This window comes from Falco peregrinus, chromosome 1 (assembly GCF_023634155.1).
Source record: "Falco peregrinus isolate bFalPer1 chromosome 1, bFalPer1.pri, whole genome shotgun sequence".
NCBI lineage: Eukaryota > Metazoa > Chordata > Aves > Falconiformes > Falconidae > Falco > Falco peregrinus.
Genome location: NC_073721.1, coordinates 117,974,767 through 118,001,225, shown reverse-complemented (window position 1 = coordinate 118,001,225; position 26,459 = coordinate 117,974,767). Strand labels below are relative to the sequence as shown.

General features: G+C 44.3%; 2 protein-coding genes across 4 annotated transcripts in view; both read left to right on the top strand.

The window, feature by feature from the left end:
- CEMIP (cell migration inducing hyaluronidase 1) overlaps window positions 1-26,459 on the top strand; it is a 114,034-nt gene that overhangs the window by 20,793 nt on the left and 66,782 nt on the right. The window lies entirely within an intron of this gene.
- Window positions 1-26,459, top strand: part of LOC101918475 (cell surface hyaluronidase-like) — a 57,088-nt gene that overhangs the window by 27,661 nt on the left and 2,968 nt on the right. Inside the window, exons 19-24 of the mRNA XM_055795066.1 lie at window positions 447-662; window positions 8,648-8,856; window positions 20,144-20,326; window positions 22,201-22,414; window positions 23,112-23,213; window positions 25,457-25,617. Coding sequence (XP_055651041.1) covers window positions 447-662; window positions 8,648-8,856; window positions 20,144-20,326; window positions 22,201-22,414; window positions 23,112-23,213; window positions 25,457-25,617 — 1,085 coding nt within the window. The remainder of the gene's footprint in view (window positions 1-446; window positions 663-8,647; window positions 8,857-20,143; window positions 20,327-22,200; window positions 22,415-23,111; window positions 23,214-25,456; window positions 25,618-26,459) is intronic.

The window sequence follows — 26,459 nt, the reverse complement described above, 5'->3', positions numbered from 1 at the left end:
AAAATGGCACTCAGAACCGTTTAGAGCAGCCATTGAAAATATACGAGAAAATTCACTGTCTAATAATTTTTGTTTCTTTGATCACAGCTGTGATATTCCTCAATAAATTTCATAATCTTCCAATACTTCCCTGCCCTTTGAGTCATCCTCTTCCTTTTGTCACCGCACAGTTTATTGCTGTGTGATTTCAAGGAATACATGGTTGTGTGGGTGCATTTCAAAAAGTCTCATTTTTGTGAAAATATCTCCCGGGATTAAGAAATGAGGGGGAAAACCAATACAGTTGGAAATCTTTCTAACTTTGGGGAGGCAAAACAAAACTTTTTACTCATACAATAGAGCTTTCTAGTTCTAACTGTATCGCTGTTTTGGCTGTTAAAACACTGCAAACCCAAGTCCATCCTTAGAGCTAACCAGTAATTTTCCTTCTTATTTTCTCCTGCTAGGTTGGACTGAAAGTGTTTTTTGGCAGATCAGGCCAGTGGTTTGGAAACAACGATAATGACGGTGACAAAACATCTGTCTTCCATGATCTGGATGGTTCAGTGACAGGGTATCCGGACACTTTCATAGGTAGAGCAGACAACTACTTGCTGCGTCACCCCGGCTGCTTGACTGTCCCACGCTGGAACGGGATGGTGTGTACTGGGAAGTTCGCACAGGTAACGGGGGTGGTGGCAGCAGTGTCGCTGGGCAGGTGGGGTGGGTGTCCTCAGGTACTCTGCTGAGGGGCCATGGAGTGAAGCCTACTCAACACTCCATAAGATAGCAGGTGAATAATAAATTGCGTATAATTTTACTCCTCTCTGTGTTATCTGCCTAATTCCAAGGACTCGGTAAAGCTCCTGTTCATCCATGGCTGCAAGGAGCCCTGTCTCTTCCCGTTGTCCACAACCAGCTGCAAGTTGAAACTGAGCTGGGAGAGAGTTTGCTGTTTTCTAGTTCCTGTTTCCAGACATTTGTCCCCTCTATCGTGGGGCTCTAGTGCATAAGTCTTGTAAATCAGGTTTCAGTAATGGAAGGTGTTACTTCTCTGATACATCCCACTGCATTCAGGATGGTGAAACGGGTGGCTGAGAGACAAACTCACACTTACCTCTGATTTCCCATCCAGAAATCACTGTCTGAGGGATGTTCAGCCTTAGGCCAGGGTGGTCTTAAACCTTCACAGCAGTTTTCTTCAGCCCGCTGGAGTTAGAGACTTTAACTGAGATGTTGACACCTTGGTCGAAAGGGCTGCAAATCCCCAGTAACCTTTCAGTAGGGAAAGAAAGGAAGAGGAAATTGTAAATGGAGGGAAAATGTGACCTCAGAATCAGATCCTGGTTCATTGTATGTTGCTCAAATTTCACCAAGACCTTTGTTGTGGATGGAGCATACTATAAATACATGACTCACCACAGCTTTCACAGTCACCCGTAAGAGACTGCAGATGGCTCTCCTTGCTCCTTTGCTTCTAAAGGATAATAATGTATGTACCAAAAAGGTATCTAGGCCTGTTAAATTCCAGTTACTTGGACATGTTGCGAGGTCTCCTCTCTCCTTGTGCTGAACAAGCCAAAGATTAAGACTGTGGTGGGTGTGCACAGTGCCATGTGGCTTGAGGTTGGAGTGTGGGTACTGGGAACCCTCACACCAGATCTGGCTTTTGGAAGGACCATTATGTTCTTTTGATCCCTGAGAACAGCCCTGCGCTGTCAAATAAAGACTACAGCGGGGCGCACTGCTGGATATGAAAGGCAAGGGTGGATTATGAAGTGATCTTAAAATAAGATCAGTGTTCTTGAGATACATGAGATACAGCAGGTGTGTGTTTGTTTATTTAATTATTAAGAATCTTCTGTGCAATTGAGAGCATGCTGCAAACTCTTGTCTCATTGGGAGTCAGCAGACGTTGCCCAGACATCAGCAGGTGTGGCACAGGATGAAAGTCTACCTGAAGTCAGTGAAGAGCGGGCAGAGCTAAAATTGCCTGGAGAGGAGCAGGCTGTCAGGTTTCCCTTGTTGGCATGCAGATTAGTGAGCATGGGGATTAGCAGAGCCTGATTTCCTACAGATGCACCTCAGGATAGGTTTCAAACCTAGACTCATGGTCTTTCCACATTGGGAGATTTCTGAAGGTGCTTTCTCTGTGGCTTCTCTGGTGTGTAGTAATGTGTGAGCCTGCACTCCGGGTAGTCAGGCACAGCGCTCTACTCCCCTTTCCCCAAGGAACTTTTTGCGTGACACTTTTGGGAGTGCAATTATCTTTGAGACCTCTATACGTAATAAGTGCACAGCCAATTCCAGATTATGCATGTCTCTAAGCTAAAAAAATGTATATGCATTTGCTTTAGCTGCACAGCAGAGAGCAGGACTAGCTATTTAAGTGTCTAGACACTGGGTTTATGACCCCTGGTTTGCTATTGACTAGGCATGGAACAGGATTGGGCTCCTATGAACCACTCCCATTGAATTAGGGCTTTGTCCTTGGCACTTGGTTTTGCTCTGTGTCTCTAGAGAAATGATCCTCTCTGCTCTGGCAACCTAACAGTTAAATTGAGAATTGTAAACAAGTAGGCATTTATATTTTTATTTCTATTAATATCCTCCCGGTTATGGCACTCTACACGGTGAGGCAGTTTTTCCACCATAGAAAATTTCCTTGGCTAGGTTTAGGCAAGCATAAACATTTGCTTCTCTGGGATCTGTTCCTTACCAGTGTTTTTCAACTAATCAGCATCCAGAAGGATGAGTAAAGTTCATATTAAATGCTTCACTTCATGGGTTTTGGGTAGGGAAATATATGTATGTGCAGGGTAGGAGAAATTGGTCCCGTGCAGCAGGGTTGGTTTAATTTGGAGGGTATAATTGTTGGAGTATTTCAGCTTAACCCTGATTCTCAGCACGTTGACTACTGGTGATTCATGTGCGTGCTACACTCTGAGCGTCATACTTCAGCTCAAAAGCCTGAAAGAGTGAATCTAGTTATGGAGAAAGATGGTTTGCTTTGATCTTAGCAACTCTATTACAAAATCTGTTTTTCTTTTCCTTTTCATGTAGCTCTGGTAGGCAACATCTTTCATCCTTCCCTAGTGCAAGCAGGTGAAAATGTCCTCTCAGTTCAAGGAAATAATGACTCCTACAGTACTGCTGAACTGAGCCCAAGATAGTCAGCCTGGGGATGGGCTACTTGGCATGGAGAAATGAGATCCAGGTCCTTCAGCTAACGTTGCAGGCAGATTCTTTCTGAGCAAAGCACCTAGAGTTCGATTAATTTCTTTTTGCTTGGTTTCTCTCATTCACTTCTCATGCTTTTCCTCTCCTGGATGTAATTTGCCAAGGAAAGAAAATGACTGGGGAAAACCAGTTCCTGTGGCAGTGTTTCTAGCTCCACAAAATCCTGGGGACAGATGGTCCTGAGGGTGTTTTAATCCAGCAGCTCAGGTTGACATCCCACCTTCCTGTGCTTGGTTTGTGGTCCCTACTCTCCACCACCTCCAAGAAGCATCATGCCACCTTTCCCACATGGTGTCTAAGACCTTCCTTCAGCAGAGAGCACTAAGAAATGCCTTGTGCTTTGCTTGCAGTGTTGCCTTTTGCTACCAAAGAAGGGTTCTGGGACCAGTTTAAAATAGTGAAATTTACCCAAGCAAGAACTATCAGGTCTGTTGATTCTGGAGCTTGTAGGGTTGTTGTAGTCCAAACAAGACCAGCCCCTATGCTTTTTAGCGACAGCTGAAACTCTCATGTTGTAATGTACATAAAGTGAGGCTTTAAGGAAGAACACTAAGTAGGGGGAGACTCACAGGGAAATCACAAGAGTTGGCAGCACCACATCTGGTAATCTCTGTGAGTCACTCAGACTCTGTCAGCAGGGCACTGAGGTCCTTGGTGTCCCAGCAACCTGACTTTCAGCTGGTGCAAGAGCCAGTAATAAAAGAAAAATGTAGGGAGAGGCTCATCCCATAGTTCTCTCCATATGCTGGGTGAGATTTCCAAAGCACGGAGCCAGAGACTCCTCAACACCTGCATTACTGGTTAAAATATAAATGAGATTCCTAAACCATTTCTGAATTTTATATAAATTGTAAGGCAAGGGCCTTGGCTCCCACCGGGTAGCTGAAGCCGTGCACTTACTGCTTTCTTGCAGACTTTACAGCAACTCATCAGGAGATGCTGTGAAATTTCTCCTTTTTGGTATTGGTCTTTGTTAAAACAAGCAGAGATTTTGGCAGTATGTGCTATTTCCTTTTATAAGCTTAACAAGGTGTGGCTCTCCTAAGAAACTGCCATGTAACTAGATTAGTGTCAGTTTCAAATTAACAAAAAATTAATGCCTTGCTATTATAAAATACTTTAGAAAATGCTGTTGACTTTTCACCAGTTCGCTTAGTCACTACCTTTCTACAGGCAGCTAAAACAGAAATTATTCCACTCCTGTTACCTCTGTTTCTGCAGCGAATGTTTGCAAGTGCACCGGTCCTGCATCCCCAGGTTACATACCTCCAGCTGGTATTGTGTCCTCAGTACCTGTAGCTGGGTTTGGTACTGATGCTTCTCAATGTAAAGCAAGCAAGAGAGGCGGCATGTAGCGAACGGTGCTTTTCTAACCCCAGGCCTAACCGTTCAAACCCAGGTATCTGCAGTTCTTGAGGACTGTCAGCACCTCACAGACTGGGAAGAAGGAAAAGCCTGCAAGATATTCTTCAGCTGATGGTGTCCGTATTTGAACAAAGAGGTCCAATTTTGATCTCTGATGTATACCGATGAAAAGCCAAAGTTATCTTGCTGATATCAATGACACCTTAGCATGTCCTAGCATGTCTTAGAGAAAGAAAGATACATTTCTTTTTCTTTTCAGAAGAGCTTTAAAGTCTTCACTTGGGTGTTTCGTACAGAAAATGTTTTGCCCTGGGAAAATATCCTTTTTGATGGGGAGAAGATATGTTTTGAGCATCTCATTTTTAAGGTATTTTGCCCCAGCTTGACAGCTGACAGCACAGCAGGACAAAAGCAATGTTAAAGAAACCAGAAGGCAAGCAGACCTTTTCTCACTGTTCCAGTACTTTGTGTGTTGCTTATCTCCATACTCGCTATCCAGTTGAATAGCAGATCCCCCATGAATTGTAAAAGAACTTATCTTCTCAGTTTCACAACCTACTTGGGAGAATTGCCATGTAAGCACAGGGAAATCTGACACATCCTTTTAGCGTGAAGTGTTAAGCAGCTAAAATGACAACTATGTCCATTAAACCTTCCAGGCAAGTAGAAGGCTTGCGTTTTATAACATGTTAACTAGCTTTTCTTCTCCTACTACATTAAGCTATCACCACTTCTCATATTTTGAAGTATCTTTATGACCCACTTTCTTCTTGTATATATTTTGATAGAGCTAACCAAAAATTGTGGAGGTGTTGCTAAGGAAGATGGATTTTTCATTCCAGAAAAAATTATCTTGCTGCTCTCCTTTTTGCTCCTACTCACAAGCATTTTGGCCCTGCAAAGGTAGATACACGGAAGAAAAGTGATAAAGGTTTCCAAGTTCATTTTGAACCAGTAAAGGTGTCACGGAGTAAAGGCTTAGGAAGAAAGAGGCCACGCTGTGACATCCTGAGAGCACTATGCTGGGACAGTGGCTGATGTTTCACCGACCTGGGGCCAGTGGAGCTCAAAAGGTTCTTTTTACTTTGTTCATCTCTTTAGGAATTAAAAGCAGCCTTTGGTGGATGGATCTCCTGGGATTTTTCTTGAGTAATCTATTCATCTTGACTGCAGTCCTAAAGGGGTAACAAAACGCAAGTACTAGGACTGACGTGAGTCAGCATCACAGAAGGGAGGTCAGGGATTTCATGAACAGGGATTGGATTCCCCTCTTGTCCCTTCTTCCCTGAGGGGAGAGGCCCAGAGAAAGGGATGAATGGGAAAATGTGGGGTGCTGCTTTCTGTGCAGCTTGGTGTGTTCAAGAAGGACCAGGCCACCAGGACTGATTCCAGAGCTGAGCCCAGTTGCTGCAGGAAACATCTCAGCTAGTCCCTCCCTGCTCCCAGTCAGAGTCCTGTTGACTAGCGATGCTCCACCTGGGCAAGAGCCTCTTCGTGTAGGGTTTACATTGCTTGATCAGCTACATGTGGCCTCCTTTAGGGGTAGATGTTTTGTAAGATCCACTGGATACACATGTGTATTTCTGTGGGACTGAAAATCACATCTTTGGTGGCTTGCAGTTCTAAGGCATTCTCTCAGTGGCCACTGTTGGTCATTGCTGGAGACAAAGCCAGTCCACAGATATTTCTGTCAACACAGACGTGGCATTTTCCCTTGTTCTAGTAATCACTGTTCTCAAAACAGCTGTCACCGTTATCCTGAGTGTCAGACCTGTGACTTGTTCCCTCGGCACTTGGAGGAAAACGCTTCCAGCAAATCTCTGACACGCTTTCCTCATCATCTTACTGAAGCACTCTGCAAACTCTTCCAGCACTTTCTTGAATTCATTAACAACCGTTGTAGAGAGCAGCTTAGGCCATGCATAGCACTCTCGCTCTCTCTTTTTTTCTTTTTACCCAAGTACCTCAAAGTCTATAAGAAATGTTTGTTCTTGGTAGTCTGTAATTTAGGAACTTTTGGAGCTCATTGAATGCATTTCCTTCCCTTCTTCATTTATTTTATTATTGGTGCATTTAATTTTGTGGTAAATGCACAGCAGCTACCATCGTAACATTCTGTGCTTGAAGGACACAGAAGGGAATAATGTGAAAGTTTCTGGTGGTGGAACAGAAACTCTTGCCTCTTACTCAGAAAGACACAAGTGGGCTATTATTTTGCAGTATCAGAGTTCATTCCAACCGTTTTTTGTCACAAAATGCTGTTTTGATTGAGAACAATTAATACATCGGTGGGATTTCAGGTCTGAAGGTACCTTACTGATTACCTGCTCCAACCTCAGCACTTCCCCATCTGGGTGGGGACAAATGAGATTGAAATGTGGTTTGTTACATTCCCTGCTACTGACTTTCTAATCATGGTCTGAATGTGAAGGGAAAATAGGTTTTCCTCCTTGGTTTTGTAGATACAAGAGGTCTTTTATCAGACTGTAAAAACAGTTATTCTTCCTTGATCCATCATGAACGAGCAAATGTGCTGCTGCTCAGAGGCTGGAGTGAATTACTTGATCAATAGTTTCAGCCATCAGGAAAAAATCCTGTTTAATGCAATTCTGCGATACACTTCAAGGGTCTGCAGATACCACTCAGGACAGGTTTTCATCATTAAAGTGCAATGGTGTAAAAGGAGGAGTGGGCTGAATATCCAAGAAATATTTACAACCGTTTTGGGATTATTTCTTTGGCAAGAGACCCAAATTTTTAACTTGAGCATTCAGCATGAGGCTGCTGAATTTGGGGTGAGGTGGGGGGTAGGCGGAGGTGGGCTGTCTTTTGGAGGTCCTGAGGAGCACAAGCTCAGCAGCAGGAGCAGATGCAAGCACAGAGTCCTTCTGAGCGTGAAACTGGAACTAGGGGCTGAACTAGCTAGAAACCTCAACTAAAATAAGCCCGTATATAAACCAGTGAGAGAGAGTCTGGTTTTGCAGAGCTTTCAGTCTGTGTAGACAAGAAGGGGAGAGACAGGCATGGAGGTATGAGGGGCCGAGGTCTCATAGCCCTGCATTAGAAGGCAGATATCCTGATAGATGGAGTCTCTACCTCAAAGGCAGAAACTGTTTAAAAACAATTGTGCTGGATGGATGCTCAGAAGCTCAGACATTTCTGAGCTAATGTGGATTTTTATGTTGGATAGTTTAAGTTTGTGATGTAAAGAGCACTGTGCGGGAGAGTGAAGGAAGCAGAAGTATAGGTGTCCTCACCTGTCCTTGCTGCTTTTGAAACCCTTCAAGGTATATGACAAGCTGTCTGCCACAACCCTGCATGCCGAGACAGATTATATGACGGGTTGTGCATCCTCCTTTTGCAATGGAATTTCACCCCGGCAGACGCAGGTAAACATCATGTGTTCAGCCTTAAAACTAACATTTGCCACATGAATTTGCCTTCATTTGAGTGATGGCAGGACAGAAAAAGCATACAGCTGGGGTGTAGTTTGTTTTGAACTACAGGCCAAGGGCATCTGTTGGTCCCTGCACAGAAGAGCTCTCCGCTGAAACCTATGGAACACAGTATTTAGTCTGTAAGGTCATACAGTCAAGCCATCAAGTTTTAGCCCCCCAAATTCCAGCCTAGTCTGCTACTTGAGAGAAAAGATGTGGATTCCATTAGATACCTGGACCTAATCCAAAGCCCATTGAAATAACTCAAGTTTTCTGTATTTTCAATGGAATAAGCCTGTTTTTAAAGTGCAGTTATTTGAATTCATAAAAAAGAGTTACTTTGCAATATTTCCTTGATTACCCTTCTCCCTTAAGATTCTGAATAGTGAACATTTTTATGGTGCTGTACAATTCATATCTCACTTCACGGTGTCCCCACGAATGGCAGCAGATGCTATTTCTGTTTTACCTTTTTATTTGAACTGGAAATGTTTCAGCAACTTTCCAAATGTTCTGAGCTCTTCATTGGCAAAAACCGTTTGCAGGCAAAAGTGATCAAATGCACATGTTATGGCTGCGCCTGGCTGGTTTAATGGATATGTTTGTCATTTTCCTTTCACCCTCAGCTTTATATTCAGGCCAGACGCCCTGAGAATCTGACCTTACTCATTGCCAGAGCAGCATACCATTCCCATCCCTTGCGGCTGCAAGGCGTGAACAGAGGAGCTCCATACCAGCAGTACCAGCCTGTCGTCATGCTGGAACAGACTTATATCATCCAGTGGGATGGCAGAGCACCTGAGGATATTATCCTGTACCCGATCAACTTCAACAGGTACTGCCCTATTTTGCTAGAAAATGCTCTCTTTTCAAACTGTCTGGTGCTTTAACAATTTCCCAGGATATTCGCAAATGACCTTTCAAATGTCTCAGCAATTTCTGAGGGCGTGGAAGCAAGGTGTTAATGGCTGGCACTTACGGATGCAAAGAGATGATGCCTCTGCTTTCACTTTATTTCAGCTTTTTTGATGTGCAGAGACATTTCTCTTTCCAGAAAGTTTTGAAACAAAATCCAAGTTAGTCCTGGCCTGCTGTCCCTGAAATGTCTCCAGAAGAGCTCTGGCTCTTGTTCGTTTGTTTGTACTAGTTGCTGCACACATAATTTATCTCCTATATATATAAAGTGCAGAAATACATCAGAATGTGCACAGAGCTTTGCATCTTTGGTAATCCAAACAGCACTGTAATCACTGTTTCTTTTTACATGAAGTTTAAAAACATTAGGACTCAGTACAGCAAAATTGTAGGCTATGCTGTATTTATATCCCATGTTTTCTTCTAGAGTTATATAAAAGCAGGGTATATCCATTGTAGATGCTGCTTTTTTTCCCTTGCAGTCTATTTCATTTTGCATAAGTTAATTTATGGGTTTTAGTACCATTCCTCTTATTTTAGTGAAATGACTTGTGCTTTGCACTGGTTAGGAGAGTCCTGCAATCCTACCAGCTTAGCAGTGACAGACATCGCCGTGCTTGGTGCAGAGGAGACGCTGCAGGAGATGAGCACCACAAAAAAACCTAGCCATCCCCTTGGGTCCTGCAATTTATGTGACTCCTTTGGTTATTGATAAAAACACAATACAATAAAAGGACAGAGGTATGCAAATGAAATCTTCCATGGGTACATACAACCCAGCCAGACACAGGCATAGGCTTGCAAAGCAGATTTTAGACAGTTTGATGTGAAAGAAGTCAGAGGCACCGAGGATATGAAGCAGCACATACTGCCGGTAAATCTGGCGGGTTCCTAAGTCCCTCCAGTATTATCCACCAAACCCCACACTCATGCGCTGCTCCTCCAGCAGAGCGTCGCTGCGGTGGTTTTAGCTTAGGACAGTTTTGGCAAAAGCTTGAGCTGTGTTTGGTTCCCCTGAACTTTGGACCTGAAGAAGTTTGGGGAAAAATACTGTCCTTAGTTCCCATTATGAATTCCCATGGGAATGTAGCTGGGAAGGGCAGCATTTTCTCTTTCTGCAGTGCCCGTTGTGGGGAGTGACAAATACCTGGTCCTCTTGATTTAAAGATGTAGTAGCTGTGGGGCCGTGACCGAGTTGCTGGAGGATCAGTGTTTGGACACTCCTGTCACAGAGGAATTATTGGAATTAAATCGCTGCTTTTCTGTGTTAATAGATCTTGGTGCACTTTAAGGAAGAGGAAAACCCATTAGTCACTCTCAGGGAAGCCGAGCTTTTCAATTATTATCTGTCTTAAAATGATTAGTTATTTCCTTGCGGTTGCAGAGCCAAGTCTTCTGCTGGGTAACTGGTGGTTACTCTGTCACTGTGCCAATTAATACTTGCCAAAGCTTTGGCCCACGGTCTTTCAAGCACAGTGATTCAAATCTGAAGGCAGCACTCTGGGTCTTTGGTAAAACTCAGCTTGAAGTTTAGCTCTTGTTCAAGCAGCAACTTCACTACGTTTTACTATTGAAAACCACAATGTGGTTGTGGTTCTCTTGGTCTTGTGTTAAACAGGGCAAAGGTTTGTAAATTTTTCTGATGCAGGAACAGTTGGCGAGGTATGTGTTTTGAAGAACTGTAAACAAGAAATATACTGTAATGAAGGAAAACCACAATTTTACTTCATTTCATTTAGAGCATCTTGCTAAGGAGTAATTGGGAATTAAATATGTGGCTGCTCTGTGTACACCTCAAGTATGCTGGATGCAAACTACCACGAGACGTAAGGCTGGTGCAGTGGCAATAGTGAAATGTCCAGACTGCATGCAGAAACATGGAGAAATGAGAATTCTGTGGAAGGGTTAAGGAACTGAGGTGAAAAAGAGGATTTAGGAGGCTGGAAGAAAACAAGTGCCTGCCTAAGCAGTTCCATGTATAATGTTTTTTAAACATTGTATTCCAGTCCTTTCTGGAATGGAAGAAATCTCAGATTGTGGAGCCCAGAGTAATCAGTTAGAAAACTGGGGAAAACTTTCACCTGTCTCAAGTGGCTTTATGTTTTGTTTACTCTTTTTTAATCCAAAATACTGAACAATCTGCCAAAAATAAGCTATTAACATCTGTGCAGAATATGTGAATATGTTTTGGCAAACCAAAAAAATGTTTGATGAACTTTCATGTCGGTATTTTAGGATTAGTAATTTCAGACAAAACCTGAGTGAACAATTAAACTATTTTTAGTGTTGTCATTGTAAAATGATGGATAGCTGTATCCAGGATGCTGCCTTTGCAGCTAGACAGCCCTCACGCTTCTGGAGTGATTTGCTCTATGCTGGCTAAAGGAAGGTCAGAGGGGAAATAAGGAATTTGACAGGCAGATGTGTACCAGGATTTGGATTTCTGTGGAGGTCAGGCATAGCGCTGATGTTGAGTAGTTGCATGATTAACGCTTTCCCTGCCTCTGAAACACTGTAGAAAGACCCAGTAGAAGTCATGCCAGTTCAGACATCTATTAAAAGACTGGAACATCCAGATTCCTGGCGTGGGCAGGGGCTGGTTGGGATGAATTCACATGACTCAGCTGAAACTGGCAGTGCTGTGAGCTTCAGATCTTGCCCAGTGAGTTCAGAGGCACTGCTCAGGTGGATTTACTCAGCAGAGGAGGACATCAGTTAGAGCATAGTCACTGAGCAGACCTTTTTCTTTCTGCAGTGGGCACCAGGAGGGTTGCTGCAGTACTTGTACCTCCCTTGCACCAATTAGAGTAATTCTACAGCTTCTTCACTTCCATCAAAATATGTAGCTAAACCAAACACAATTGCTGTGCCTCCACATGCTGCCGTCTCCAGCCACGTGGTACCAACGAGCGGTTTAACGCCCACCAGCTCCCCTTCCAGTGAGCAACGTACATGTTTGCATTCATCAGGGTAGCTGTGTCACTAGCTGACTGATGGGCAAATATAAAGCCATGTGGAGACCCACAGGCTGTGTTTTCAGGCTGCTGGGGAACATAGCTGTCTCGGCAGAAATGCCTTTTGTAGCTATAGATAGGGTTGTCTGTATAATGGGTGGGAGTTTCCCTGTGAGGATGAGAAGGCAGCTGGGTATTGATGCTTCTGGAAAGAGGTAATGCAGGACAAATAACTTCTGAATGTTCTGGCAAGAGAACAGAAGGAGGGTGCTGGCTGGAATTTTAATGACCAGGGATGAAGCGTGCACCAGAACCAGTCCAGATTCTGCTGAGGGTTGCTCTCATCAGGCATAAAGCCTGTGTGAAATCTTCATAAACGGAGATCTCAGACGCCCTCTCCATGAGCTTCATCTCTTTGTTGGAGCAGTTTCTGCTCCCTAAGAGCTGTTTGTGTGTTTTCTTGGCTGCTTTTTTTTTTTTTTTCTGCTTCACAGAAGTATGAGAATTATTTGTAAGACTGAGTTAATGGCTTTCCACAAAATCACTATCCTGAAGTACGATGGCCTGCAGAGAGCATCGAGCTTGTTACAAGAGTGGGGAGAGGCTGGTAAGCCAGGAGAGGCTGGAAAACATTATTTGGTTGCAAGTAAGTGCCTCTTTTCAGGTGCTGGAAAACAGTACAAAGATTGGCACTTCATACAGTAAGCAGTCATAAATTAAGTCCTTCGGTTTAATGACCTAGGCTTTGTGCCTGTGCAAATTTTCTAATCGCAGAAGCAGCTAAGGCAAATACTGTTACCACAGGCACAGTGCTGTTCAGTAAGTCAGCCAGGCTTCTTTGGGCTATCAGCTCATCTAAGGATAAGAATTAAATCTCCTTAAAGCACATATCTGAAGCATAGTGTAATAAGTTGTGTTGTTGAAGCAGCCTGAAAAGCAGTGGCAATTAGATTAAACATGCCTTGTTTTTAATGAGCGCAGGCAAATATCTCTGTACACGGTCTGTCAAGGCTCAGAGGGAAGGGATTTCCCTTATTAGGGCTCTCTGTTGTGGTTTGACAGAGAATTCAGGGAAACTTAAGCAGCTAGTGGTATACAGAGGGTATTTTTTTGTAGATAGATTGTCACAGTCCTGCAAGCAGAGGTGTTTCCTAGTACTGCACCTCTCCTGAGAGATGCTGGCTCCAAGGACAGTGCAGGGCAGCCTTCCCCAGGCTCTCTGCACAGCCACCCTCTTACCCTCACCTGGAGGGGTACAGTGAGGCTCATAATACTGGTGTTCTTTGGTGCCTTCTTGCAGGAGCCAGATCTTTCTGAGAACTTTAAAAAAAAAAAAATTGGCAGGGCAGGGCCAAATTTCTTGTCAACAGCAAGCACAAGGGCAGATGTCCGTGTGTGTGCTTGGGCTCATGTCCAGTCTTTCCCCTGCTGCGGTGTTTGTGCAGGGATGGGCACAGGTACTCGGTGGCAAATACTCCTGTGTTTGCTAGGCTGGAGCTCTGCACTAGGGCTTGTTATCATATTCACCAGTGAATAATCTTAATTGTCTGAAAATTCAAGACCCTGGAATGAGCTTGTGTCTAAATTGTTCATTAAAAATAGCGGAGCCTTTGGATGCCAAGTGATCTAAAGCCTCCAGGGTGCTACAACCCCTCCAAAGGTGGAGATTTCAGTGCAAGCAAACTTCTGCAGCCCGTATCTGTACTGAGACTCTGAGGGACTCATTATATTTGTATTTGTCAGTGTTGTGTAGGCAGGTGTTTTTCCTACAGCTTCTTATTCAATGCCAGCCTGATTCATACTTCCAGCTACTTGTCATTTCTGCAATAAAATTCCTTAGTGGTGATAAGGTCTGGAGGAAAACAAAGATAACAAGACAAGGCTAGAATGTACTTGTTGCAGACTTGCCCAGTTTATGGATATTTCCAAAATTGTTTCTTTATCAGATTAGTTCTACGTGAGCTTTTCCTCTTGCTTCCCAGACTGATAAAGGCACAGGAAGGCAAAATTAGTATTTCAAAGTGGAGCTAACAGTTCAAGGCTGTGACTGCTTTCTTGTTCTTGTACATACATGTGTTCTGACCTCGATCCCCCAGACCTGGATGTAACACAAGTAACACTACTGCTATTTCCAATAATAATAATAAGTAAAGTGCTACTTGGGTTTTATAGCCTGCCCCTCCTGATAACATCTGTGATTCAGAGTTAATCGTCCACACAACACAGAAGTCAGCAGATATATTTCAATTCCCTTCTGTCTATTTAAATCCCCTAAATTACCCGCAGGTCAACCCATAGATGAGAGCCACAAGATATTTTTGAAAAAATTGGAAAGAAACAAAACCGTTTGCCAGAACACCAGATTGCAGATTGCACCGTTTTAGTACAGCTGGGCCGAAGCGGGTGGTGACATGGCTGTGTTCAGGTGATGCTAAAACCCCATCTTTGCTTATCCCCCTGCATCCCTTGCTGCTCTCTGTCTTCTGTGGCTTGTGTTTGCAGCTGGCCCAGTGGCAGCAGCTGGGATTAACAAGGTGACTCTGAGGAGGCTTGTCCTTCCTGAGATGATCCTTTTACAGCATGAATTAGAGCCATCTGAGCATAAAACAATCCCCAGGTGGCCATGGCAAACAAAGCTGCTCATCACTTAGAAGCCTGCCACATGAAACTGAAGGTTTTTCCTTGCTTTCACCCTTCTCCTGGTCCACTGGGTCTCCTCTGGGCCACCAGCTTCTCCTGACCTGACGTGCTTCTGCGGCACAGCAGCAGGAATACACCAAATTCACAATAGTCAGCGACAGGGTACTTGGGGATACATTAAAAAATTGGAATGTGATTCCTCCACGAAAACATATAGGGTGGGAAAAAAGATGATAAGATGGTGTACTGTATTTAAATGCAGGAAGTTCTTATTTTTGCTGGAATACAGTTGTCTCTGAGCCAAATGCTGGCTGCGTCATGTCCTGGTTTCATGAATATCGACACAAGTGTACCTCAGGGCAGGATCCCTTCTATAATGGGTTGAGCTTCTCAAAAGCAAAAGTCACATTCTTTTTGCCTAAGGAGGCACGTGGGTAAAACTAGAAAATATAATTTATATTAAGAGATGGCCTATGCCTTTGAATTTTTAATGGCTTTTCCTAAATGACAACATTTAGGAAAGGCATTTAAATCCCAATACGCACAACTCTGCTTAGGTAAACACAGACCTGACTTGTTAGTATTCCCACAGAAAGTGGTCTTCCAGAGGAGTCTATCCTTAATAACAAGGTCCTGAAAAAAATTGCAGGATGTTTGCCCAGTAGCTGTGTTTGTCATCGCAGGGGGTTTGGATGTGTTTAATGGACTGGAGTTGAAGGCAGAAAAATGAAAAAGAAATCTAGAAAAAGAGAAGGAGCAAGCAACAGCTGCAGGGAGCTGATGGGAAACATGGGTTCAAGGAAAGGAGCTTGAACTGGGAGAAAGAGGTAAGGACGTGAGCCAGGTTCTTTGCAGCCCTTCCTCCACTCTTCTCAGCACTTGTGAGATGTGTGGGTATTTCTCACACTGTTCTCCCCACCAGTGATGCTAGCTGGAGAGGAGCTGGCTTGTCCTGACAGCAGGTTTTGTGCCAGAGGAGACTGAACCTGGTGCTGGGCAGGTTGTTGTGAGGTCGGGAGACACTTTGGGAGAAAAAAACCAGCTTCATGCTGACTGACAGCGAGGAGCATCAACCTCTTGTGATTTGTGTGTGGGATGGGTTGGAGGCTGAATGCTGGCTTTGCTTTTTTTTGTCTTTTGAAGTTCAAAATTCAGCCTGTGAGAGAGAAACTTACCGAAGCAGCATGTGGGGATATCTGCCATGGGAAAGTCTGAAATTCCCAGTTGTCTTACTTCCTTTGGAGGTTCAGCTCATGTAGATGTTGACCAAAATGTTGGAGGGGTTGTTTTTAAATAGGAGAAATGACAGTTGGGGGAGACTGACTCACTGGATGGAACTCTTTTTTTTTTTTTGAGCCCAAGGAAAAAGTAAGTAATTTTTAGTTGTATTCCATGGCATTCCCTCATCAGTTTACCCCAGATTTTCATCAGTGAGATCAGGATTTGGACCGTGTACTTCCATGGTCATCAGCTATGTGACACACCATGTCAATAAACATGGTGGGGCTGTTTGCTAGAATAATCACCAGCTTAGAGGTTCCCTTTGCTAAAATACAGCCAGGACTGACATCCAGCATAACCAGCAATCACGGCCAGATCATACTCATTTGCCCAGGAATGATGCTCCATCTGATGTAGTTAAGGGGCATGTTCACAGGGTTGAACAAGTGTTATTTGTCCCCTCGCAGGAGGTGAGAGCCCCAGATATGCACTCCTTCTATGTTTACTCCAGCCAAATCTCATCTCCAAGTTCCATGACTCACTTTACATCCCACCACTTGCAAAAATCTCCCCTCCTTTGCCTGCTTGATCACGTTTCCTTGAGTGGCTTTGCCTTTGGGAGTTTGGGGTTGAACTGGGGGGGTGTTCTGAGGGTTGTAAATGAGGTATGTATGTGTGTACGTGCAGATCTGTATCTACCACATGTCCGAGAACAGAAAACCTCTTGCCTGCTTTTTTGCCTTTCCCTCATCCTTTTTTTTGTTTTTGCTTATCCCAGGAAGCCTGCTTATTGCCAAAACCTAAGAATACTCTTTTAACACTTTGTCTGATGTTTTTGCTTCACCTGAAAGAGCCAGAACTGCAAATGCCAGAACTGCAAATGCCAATATCCTGGTGAAAAAAGGAAGGCTTCTCGGGTTTGTTTCATCCAGCCATTTCCAAAAGGAAATAAACAGGCTAAATACATTCATAAAAATGCATGAAACACCCTGTGGGGACTGTTGAATGACAGTAACAGAGGGGCAGAAGCGTCAGTTTTATACAGGCTGGTGTTGCCAGACTCTCAAAAATTTTCCAAGTGGTGTTTGAAACTGTTAGGACCCACTAACCACTGACTTTTTGCTAGCGCATATTTCACTTTTCTTCTTCAAATGCCAGGTTTTGGTGGTTTTTTTGGTAAAAACACATAGGAAAATATTGGCCTGATTAAGAGCAAGAATGAAAAAAAAAAGAAAGAAGAATGTTCCTTACTTATAAAATGAACTATAGTTTATCACTAAAAAAGATTGTGAACAGTTACTTAGTTTTGGGGTGAAAATATCTTAAATAGCTCAAGTTAGTTTCCTACGCATATTAATATGACTTTCCCTTAAACTGACAGCTAATTCTAAAGTCAGACTTTCCACCTGAGAATATTTTTGTTTCTCTTGTAAGAAACTCCTAAGAATAAAAATTTTAAAAAAAAATAAATAATGTCCTGTGTATTGCTACATTGGACAGCATTTTGTTTATCTATAGTCTGGCTTCTACCCCTTGTGTTTTAAATGATTTCTCTCCCCTTAGTTTGTGCTGGTAGTTAAGCATAGGAGCATCTAAAGCTACAGATGTTCCCACAGCATTTGGGCTGGGGTCTGAAATTACCCGGAATTCATAATTTGGGATCCATTATGAATTCAGTGTTTTCCCTTCTTGCTAGTGCCGTGTGTGTCCCCGAGCCCCCGGCGCACCTGGGCAGATCCCAGCTGACATGCCAGTACCCAGAGTGGCAGAACAAGGACCAAATGCCCTGCAAGATATTTAGGCTGATTCAAATTTTTCCGATTGTGCCTACAAATATTCACCCCAGAGGAGCAGCTTGTAAATAAGACAGAATGGCGAGGTTTAAGCAGAGGCATAAAGCAGAAGCTCCAGCTTATTGACCACCCTGAGAGAGGAAGGCTTCCTGCACTTGTGGCCCAGCCGGGAGGTCCTTGGTGGCCAGCGCCGTGGCTGAGAAAGGCACGCGCACATCTGTTTGACTTTGAACGCAGTGTCCAAGGCGTCCCATGCCTCATTACTGCTTGTTGCCTGAGGTTGCATTTCTCCCTGGGTTTTGGCAATGGCTGGAGAACAGGCATCTACCCCCCCTCCGCCGGCCAGCTGCCAGGCAGAGCCCTGCGGACCATCCCGCAGCAGTGCTGATGTTTCTTGCTTTGCTTTTCCTGGAGAGGATGGAGCCCAGTCCAGCCACACAGCCAGGTATTTGGACAGGTTTACGGTGGACCTTGTACAAGCTGAAGAAACAGAACTGAAGTAAAGAACTAAATAGGAAACTGTTAAAATACCGCTAAATTAAAGAGAAAATAACCACCTTATTCTTTCCTATATGTACCTAAAGGATAACTTCTAATACTGCCCCTTCTCCCACCTCCTCCCAAGCCCTTTGTTGTGGGAGTGTACTTATTTCCATTGTTTGCTCCACAAACTCCGAAGTAGGTGCTTTTCATTTGATCTTTTCAATCTTGATTTAGTTTATTTCAGCATTGCACTCAGCCTGCTCACGTGCACACTAGCGCTTATATTCCCAAATGCCCCAGCAATTCAAGACTGTCGCAGCTGTGGGTTTTTTCACACTTTATTTTTTTTCTTTTTCTTTCAGCATCCAGTTTCCTTTTCTAGTGCTTTTTTCATTCCCCAGGGAGGCAGCAGTCAGTGTAGCACAGCACCAAAGCTGGTTCCCAGCATCTGAGGGAGATGACAAGCCCTTTTTGTGACAGTGTCTTCAGGGGGTGAAATGTGCTAACGCAATGCAAATCACCCTTATGAAACAGCCAAATGTCTTGGGACTCCATCCTAAAAATATTCCACAAATATGGCTGTGGTGCATTTCTTTCATTTCCTCTAGTCGGAGGCCAAATCATCTGAAAATATATCTGTTTTCTAGCTGTCCTGTGTTATGACACAGCTGGAGTTGGTTAAAATCTAGAGGGCAGTATCTGGCTTAAGCTGACGGGTCTTTGTGCAGCTTTGATTTATTATTCTAGAACAGCCTGTCCCCTCTTCCATCCTGTAGATAGTTTTGTTTGGTTTTAATGAGAAAACCAGAAAAAGGCTGAAATAGCTTTGCTTTTGTGTTCTCCATGTGTAATACAAAGTAGAGGTCTAGGTATCCAGATTCCCAGATTTCTCCAAATCGAAGCAGTGTCCCCCCATTTAATGCAGGGATGGGTGGCGGGTCGTTTCAGGGGAGCCTTTGGAGAAACTTTTGTCTTCCAGAGCTTTGCAGGACCCAGAACGACAGCCAGTGAAGGTGGTATTTGTCTTTCTGTAAGCCAAATTTATATTCTCATGTTTTAACCAGGAAGCCAGGTAGTTAAAAGAATACTTTTAAAGCCTGGATGGTTTTGATATTATAAAGGAAAGCTAACCACAGTACTGGTTCAGGCACCTTGGTGTGGCATGCTGAGCCACTTCAGAGGGTGGAAAGGAAAAAATAAAATTAAGCTAATTATCTTGGCATTCAGGTTTTCTTTTGAAGCGTAAACTTCTTGTGGCTCTCTGTTTTGCACAGTACAAGTGCATCCCACAGACAGGGAAGGGTGTCAGGATCTTTTGTGGAGGATGCTTTTCCGTCTGTATCCAAACTGCATCTTTTGGCTCTGTGTCTTGTTTGGAGTTTCTAGTGTGGAGCCGGTTTTTCTCTCCATGAGGGCAGCAATGCAAATCACAGGATAAAGGAAAGCCATGGGGACGATCTTTCTGGTAAATGAGTGTGCCGAAAGTGTGGTAGACAAGAGTTAAAAGATGATTTAACTTTACCCTTCGTTATTCTAACTGATGCTGAAGAAGGAGACGGGGAGAGGGAGATTTTAATGGAAACCATAATAATAAACTTTGCTGTAAAGTGGAGGAAGCAGGTCTCTTTAGACCATGGCTCTGGTTCAAGCTGGAGATTACTTTCTAATTCCTGAATCTGTGCCCCCGGTGAAATGTCTGCTGGATGCCGGTTCCCTCTCCCGCAGCAGCTCCGGATGAACTGAAACAAGCCCCGGCTGCCTCAGGAGACACAAGTGGGTATGTGACTGGTTGTATCTCAGCCTTATGGGGCAAGGAAGAGAAAATCTCTCATTTTAAGCCATCCTGGCACCTGACTCAAAGTCCTCTGAGGTCAGCTGGGGTCTCTGGATCAGACCTTCGTAATAAGCAGCCATTGTTTCCAGACGAAGCAAAAAAATGTGATTTTCTTTGGCTTTGAGGATTTGTTATGTTTTTTTAAAGGAGGAAGAGAACCTCAAAGGACATTTCTTTGTTTTCCCCTGAAGACTGTACTCTTGGCTGCAGACCATCTCTCTTGCACTCAAGCCCTTAAATGCATTTTCTCTCTTTCCCCCTGCCTCCTCTTTTTGCCAACAGAGGAGACTGGCTGTGCGTTGCCCTCTGCTATCCCAGAGAAGCCGTGTTTCAGGTGGTGGCAGATATCTACCAGCGACGGACAGGGACGGTGCACAGCGTGAAGCACTACCTCGCTGCTCCTTCCCGTGCCAGCGCTCTCAATGGGACCGGCGAGCGGCTCTTCTACTTTGACAGAGCATCAGGGTGAGCCCTGCATTGCCCCTGCACGGGCAGCAAACCCTCAGGGTCTTTCTCTTACCAGTCCCAGCACGTCCTTTCCCTTCCTCATAGTTAAACCTCAAGCCCATCCATCTTGCGTGGTCCTTTCACTGATGGCATTTCACAGTGGATGTACAGGCTGGAGTGCCTGGGGTAGGTCTGTGCCTGAATCACCGAGCAGGGATTTGCATTGCTGTTAAGAGAATGGCTGATTTCTTGGCTGGGCTCAGCTCCTTTAGGCATCCCTCCTGCTCAGATTTCCACAGGTGTGGGTGCGGTGTAAATGTTTGTTCAAACCCACTGCACCCCAAAGGGCCATGAGAAGGAGCCCTCTCATGACTGCTGCAGCTTCAACGCCGAGATCATTTGGGAGGGTTCAACTTCTTCATATTCCCATGAAGAGAGATTTCTAAAATTATCACTTTCCAAAACCCAGATTTTGTGGGAAAAGGAGAGCGCCGTAGTACATCTCTTATTTTGAAGGCATGAAGAGAGTCCTAGAGATCTTGCAATATCTTTATAAGACTCTAGGACACCTTCGGTTAAAAAAACACATTACGAAATTGCGTTTCTCAGTCAGCTAAAATAGTTAGGGAGGAAAAAAGTGTTTTGTGGTCTAACCATGGGTCCCATGATGCCTCACCTGACTAAGTAGATACTTCAGGAACCAATCCACAAACACCAGATTTGAAATAAAATGGGATATATTTATTCATTTGATCATAACACATGAGCAATCAAATCCCAGAATGTCTTTCCTGCTAACCAGGCTCCTTGCTGATGGCCAGATCTCTCTCATTGTAGGAATTGTGAAATAACAATTTACTAATTAATCCTGCCTGCCTTTTTTTTTTTTTTTTTTTTTTTTTGAGGGGGGTGGGAGTTACCCAAAATCTGTAAACAGGTTGTTTACCACTGAATAGCTGGGAAAATGGTTTCACATGTGGGTCTGTGGGGGAAGAGGCACTGGCTGCCAGCAGCCATCTGGACCTGGTACGTGCAGATTGGTGGGGTAACCTAACTTAATCCTGGCACTATCAGCCTTTTGGTTCTCTGTTTAACTCAGCAGTGATTTTTTTTTAGCCTTTTAGAGTACAGAAGTTACGGGACTGGCTTTTTTTCTTTTCCTGTTGCTGTTTTTTAGACTGTTTCATAATGAGTGGGATGTTTCCCCTTCTTTTTTTAACCCCACATGCTGGATCCTTGGAAAGGAACCAAGCTTACTCATTCTTTCTTCCAGACAAATAGAAACAAGTATTTAGTATTGAAAGAAATAGAATGAAAAATCCCTTTAAAGCTCACGTATCTTTTTGGTCCTGGAACTGAACTGAGCTGTTTATATAATTTCCTCAGCCTGAACTGCAGAATGAACACGATTGAAAACATACTTAGAACAGCTAGAAAAAAAAATAAAAAATTCCGAAGGCCAGAAGACCTGGCTGCCTTCAGGCTTTTGTCAGGCATGCCTAGGGCTAAGCTCTGCCTGCAGGCCATGACCGTGCAAGGCACAGAGCTGAAAGGAAGATGCTGATATTTCCAGGCAAGCCTGCAGAACAGCCCAAGCACTGCTGCTGCTCCTTCTCTGGTGGGATGCCACCACGCTGGGGAGAAGCCGGGGTGCCTGGGGCTGGAGAGGGGCTGCCCCACACCCTGCTTGCCTGGTGAGGGGGATGAGATTGCCTGGATGAGAGGGGAGCTGGACCTGCATCCTTGCAGGACCCATTCTGCAATAAATGTGTGATGTCACACCGCTGTAAGACAGTTGGTGATGTCGGGAAATGGGAAGGATGATGCAGTTTGGCAAGTGCAGATTCCGCCTCTGCTCAGCTCGTCTCTGATCCCTCTGCTCTCATTTGTAGGTACCTATTCGTTCACCTGCAAGCCCGTGAAGCGCGGGAAGGACACAGTTACTGCTCTCAGCAAGGCTGCGAACGTATCAAAATCACGGCGCATATGTACCCAGGGGGGTCCTGGAGCTGTGCCCCAAACCCCTTCCCGGAGAGGCCAGCAGCTCCCCAGCACCCCATGTCCCAGCACCCAGCAGGGCCGTGCAGGGTGTGCGGGGCCCCACAGGTACCCGCGTGTGTAAAGAAAAGCCGTGAGGAATTCCCACGGGGGAATCTGCCCAGCGCTATGTAACCTGTGTAGCAGGAAGGGTTTGGGTCTGAATTTGGGCAGCATTTTGTGCTATGCTTCAAAGGCAGGCTCAAAGAAATTGCCCAACGGGAAGCATGTGAATGCACATTCATGGCACCTTTTTTTCCCCACTTTTTTCCTTTAAACATGAAAAAAAAGGACTCTTGAGAGGGCTCGGATTGGATTAACTTTGAATTCCTAAGTATGACATTGCTGCTGAATTTCAGACTGGGAAGTAATTCTGGTTAATAGGAATAACTGGAAAATCAGAGCCAAGTTCTCTTCTCATTTACTGTAAATTCACTCCAATCTAAATCCTGTAGAATTACTTCAGGCTCATGCAGATCTGCGCTTGTGTTTATAGCCAGGCAGAATATATGAAATTCATATTTGACTTTTAAACTCAGTGGCAGAGTGACCATCAGAGGTCCTTCCAACCAGCATTGCCACAATCCTGTGATAAATGGTGTCTTCATAACGAGCACTTACTTGTGAACCAGGATGACAGTTTGAAAAAAGAATTCTTAAAGTTTTGCGATCGTATCTATATGAGCAATGGTACCTAGTGTCATTTTGTTGATGAAAGCCAGGTAGTGAGCTTGTTTTTAAGTTTCTGTCTCTGGTGTAATTGCAGCTGGCTATCACTAGCACGCCCTCCGTCAAGTATGTAAGGATCCAGATCCAGTCTCTTGGCAGGGCGGACGTACAAAACCACTTGACATCTGCATTCATTGAGGTATGTTGTGTTTTACCACATTTGAAATGGTGATGAAACAGGGGAAACTTTATCTCCAAGGAAGGTTACTGCAAAATCTTGCTGAGCCTTGTTGGAAGGAAATGGGAAGTTCCCCTGGAAGAGGCAAGTGCATTGTTCTCCCTTACAATTAACTCCATCAAAGTCACTGGGAGTTCGTATTCTATTCAGATGAGGATTTGAGCCCTTGGGGGGGAAAAAAAAGGCCTTTTATCACCTCAGAAGAAGAATTAACACCACCACACTAATGTAAAGGAAGGGGGGTAGGGGGAAGCACACCAGAAACCATTGTTTACAAAGGATGTGGGAAAAACCCCAAGTTTGTTTTTCTGATTTTCTCTACTTGCATTGCACTAAAAGCTAAAAATAACTGTATTTCACTATTGAAGGGGTTTGGAGTTGTCAGGATGTCCCTGCACATGCCTTATATGTCTGTCCAGATGGTGAAGGGTGACTGAAGTCATGCTTGCAAGGACACTGTCCAGGCTTATGTGCCTGTGGGCTACTGAATTATAATTAATGCTAACAAATGCCAAGCAAAGCCGGTACAGCATCCTTAAGGAGTCTGAGCAGCCAAGATTTCTTGCCACATGCACTGGCTGTACCATCAAAAATGTATTCAAAGCCACTAGCAAGCAGGTGTTACTGGAGGCAGCATCCTCACCTGCAGTGAAGTGCAGATACTTGCAGGAGGGGTGTAGCATCCTCAAAGCATCCTTGCCTTCTCTAAAGCTTTAATGCAAAGTATTGTTTTTCAAAGGAAGTTTTATTTCCAACACAAGTACTCCTAGCTGAAATAAAGGCTAGGCTAGGCACATGTTAAGGATTAATGTCTAAAGAAGGATTCTTACCCTGAATCTTAAAAGATGCAGAAAATCTGGAAGTAAAGAAGTGAAGCAGAGGAGTCCTCATTACCAAACCACATGTTTTGTTCTTGTTTTGCTGAATGAAGAGCAAAAGTCAGAAATGTTTTTGATTTATAATCCAAGCTTCTCCAAGGACTGAGGGAACCAGGTGCAGTAGTGTCCTGCTCCAGCCCCCGTGGGGCCACACGAGTCCTTGTGCTGGCTCCTCATCGGGTCCTCAGCATGCGGGCAGGGGTGAGACACACAGCAGGCCTGTTTCTTTTGACCATGGCTCTTGTTTAGGTCAGTTTGTAGTGGTGGTTGCTCTCTGCTCTGTGTGCATCCAGACTTTGACACACTTACCAAGCTTAGGAGTGTGAGACAGCCAGGACCAGGCAAAAGATTTAGCCTGTCTTTGCTCCTCCTCACTGCCCTCTGTCCACCCATGGCCTGCACATTGATGTTCCCCTTACCCTTGGCTCACTGTTGCATTCAACATCCTCCAACATCTTGCAGAAGGCACTTTTTAACACTTGGCTCCCTTGTTCCATCTGGCCCTACACTGCCTGGAGACATACAGGTCTCATTGATGGGATGTATCAGAGCTCCATGGTGCCTGCTGACTTTGGACAACTCTGTGGATTACAGTGGCATGTTGTGTGCCCTGGGCTCAGCTTTCTGACAGACAGCCTCACCTCGGTATGATCTCCTTGGTGGAGGTTGTGTCCTCCCTGACTGGGCTGTCCCCAGGGATGCACAAGTGCCAGGCACCTCAGAGAGCCTTTGCCTTTCTAAAAGCAAATACGGTGGCATATCCTGTGAGGAAGGAGCCCTTGCTGCAGGAAAGGAGGAGAGTAGGAGCCACTTGTGCTACAGCTTCTTTGTAGCACTTGAGACAGCCCTACCAAGAAGTCTTTTGGTTTTGATACTTAAATTTCCAGGGAAAGCAAAAAAAGTTAATGAGTCACTTCTATTCCCCCATCTGCTGCCTCAGCATCTCTCCCTTGCTCCGTGGTCAAATCTGCTTTGCCAAGTGACAGTAATTTTCCCCCCATGGAAAGACACTGTATTAAGACTGAACTAAGCATTTTACTCCCAGGGTCCTCAGCTTCCCAAATGCATCTTCCTAATCCCCCAAAGATGCCAATGACCTCATTTCTCATGGTTTTGTACCCCACAGAAAACTAAGAGTTTTGCTTCCTCCTACCACTGACCATCTATCAGTGATGTCACTTCAACTGTACAAATAATGCATTTAAAATTATAGGGTGTACACCCTTGATATTTTCCTTGCTTGTAACTCCCTTATGGAGAAGAATGATCTGAGTCGGAAGCTCCCCAGCCTGCCTCCATAACACTTACCTCTCTTTTCTGTTGCAGATAAATGACTCAGTTTTCCTGTTCAGTAGCCGTGGGCTATTCTTCCTGGTGCTAGATGCATGTTCAGGAGCAGTCGTGAGTAGGCGGCACTTTGGGATGGTTACTGGTGAAAAAGTTGCCAGTGCAATAACTGATTATGTTCAAACATTTATAAAAGAAAGGTAAGCAAACTGCTGAGAGCCTGGTTCATTTAGCAGCCCGTGGGTGATAGACAAAGAAAGGAAAATTGCCTACTTCTGTAACCAAACCTGTGCTCTGGAGAAATCTGGCACAGATTTAACATTTAGAAAACCCAAATATCACCCAGATAATAAGAGAGAAGCAGTGTGTCTGTCCCAGGATTGCACAGCTTAGAGCAGACAGAAACACTTTTTCTGGAAAACTAGCAATTCCTTCAAAACTAACCATTGCTTTTCCACCGTGGAGTAGAGAAGGTCCTTGCAATGCCATTTGCAGTCCTGCGCACCTATCCTGGTGTCCAGCAGTTTCCTGGCAGCTGATGATTCAGTTTTCCGTTTCTGAAACGGGTTGGTTTCTGTTTACACTTACTGATTGTTTTTGCCTCTTGTGACAGATGAAAATCATAGGTGTGCCAGATTTTCCAATAGGACTTTTCCTGGGTGAGCCAATGAATAGACCTGCCTGCCCGCAGGCTCTGTTACCTTGCATGTGTCCTGGCAATGGTCTGGATCATCTCTGTTTGTGTCTGTCCCACATTCCTTGTGGTTTTATGTGTCGCCACATAAACATGGAACAACTGAGATTTATAGATAAATTCTTGGCTGCTGGCAGAAGAGGTCAAATAATCAGAAAACAGACTTTCAGACCAAGACTTTTCTGAGCAGTTCATGACCAAAGATTCGAACACTCCTGAGTTATTGCATCTGTATTAATGCACGAGTATGTACATGTATCAAGCGTGCATAAAGTGATGTATACCCATACAATGTCTGTACATTCAGTTTGATTTTCTGGTAGGATGTATATTTTGCAAGTCTAGGCA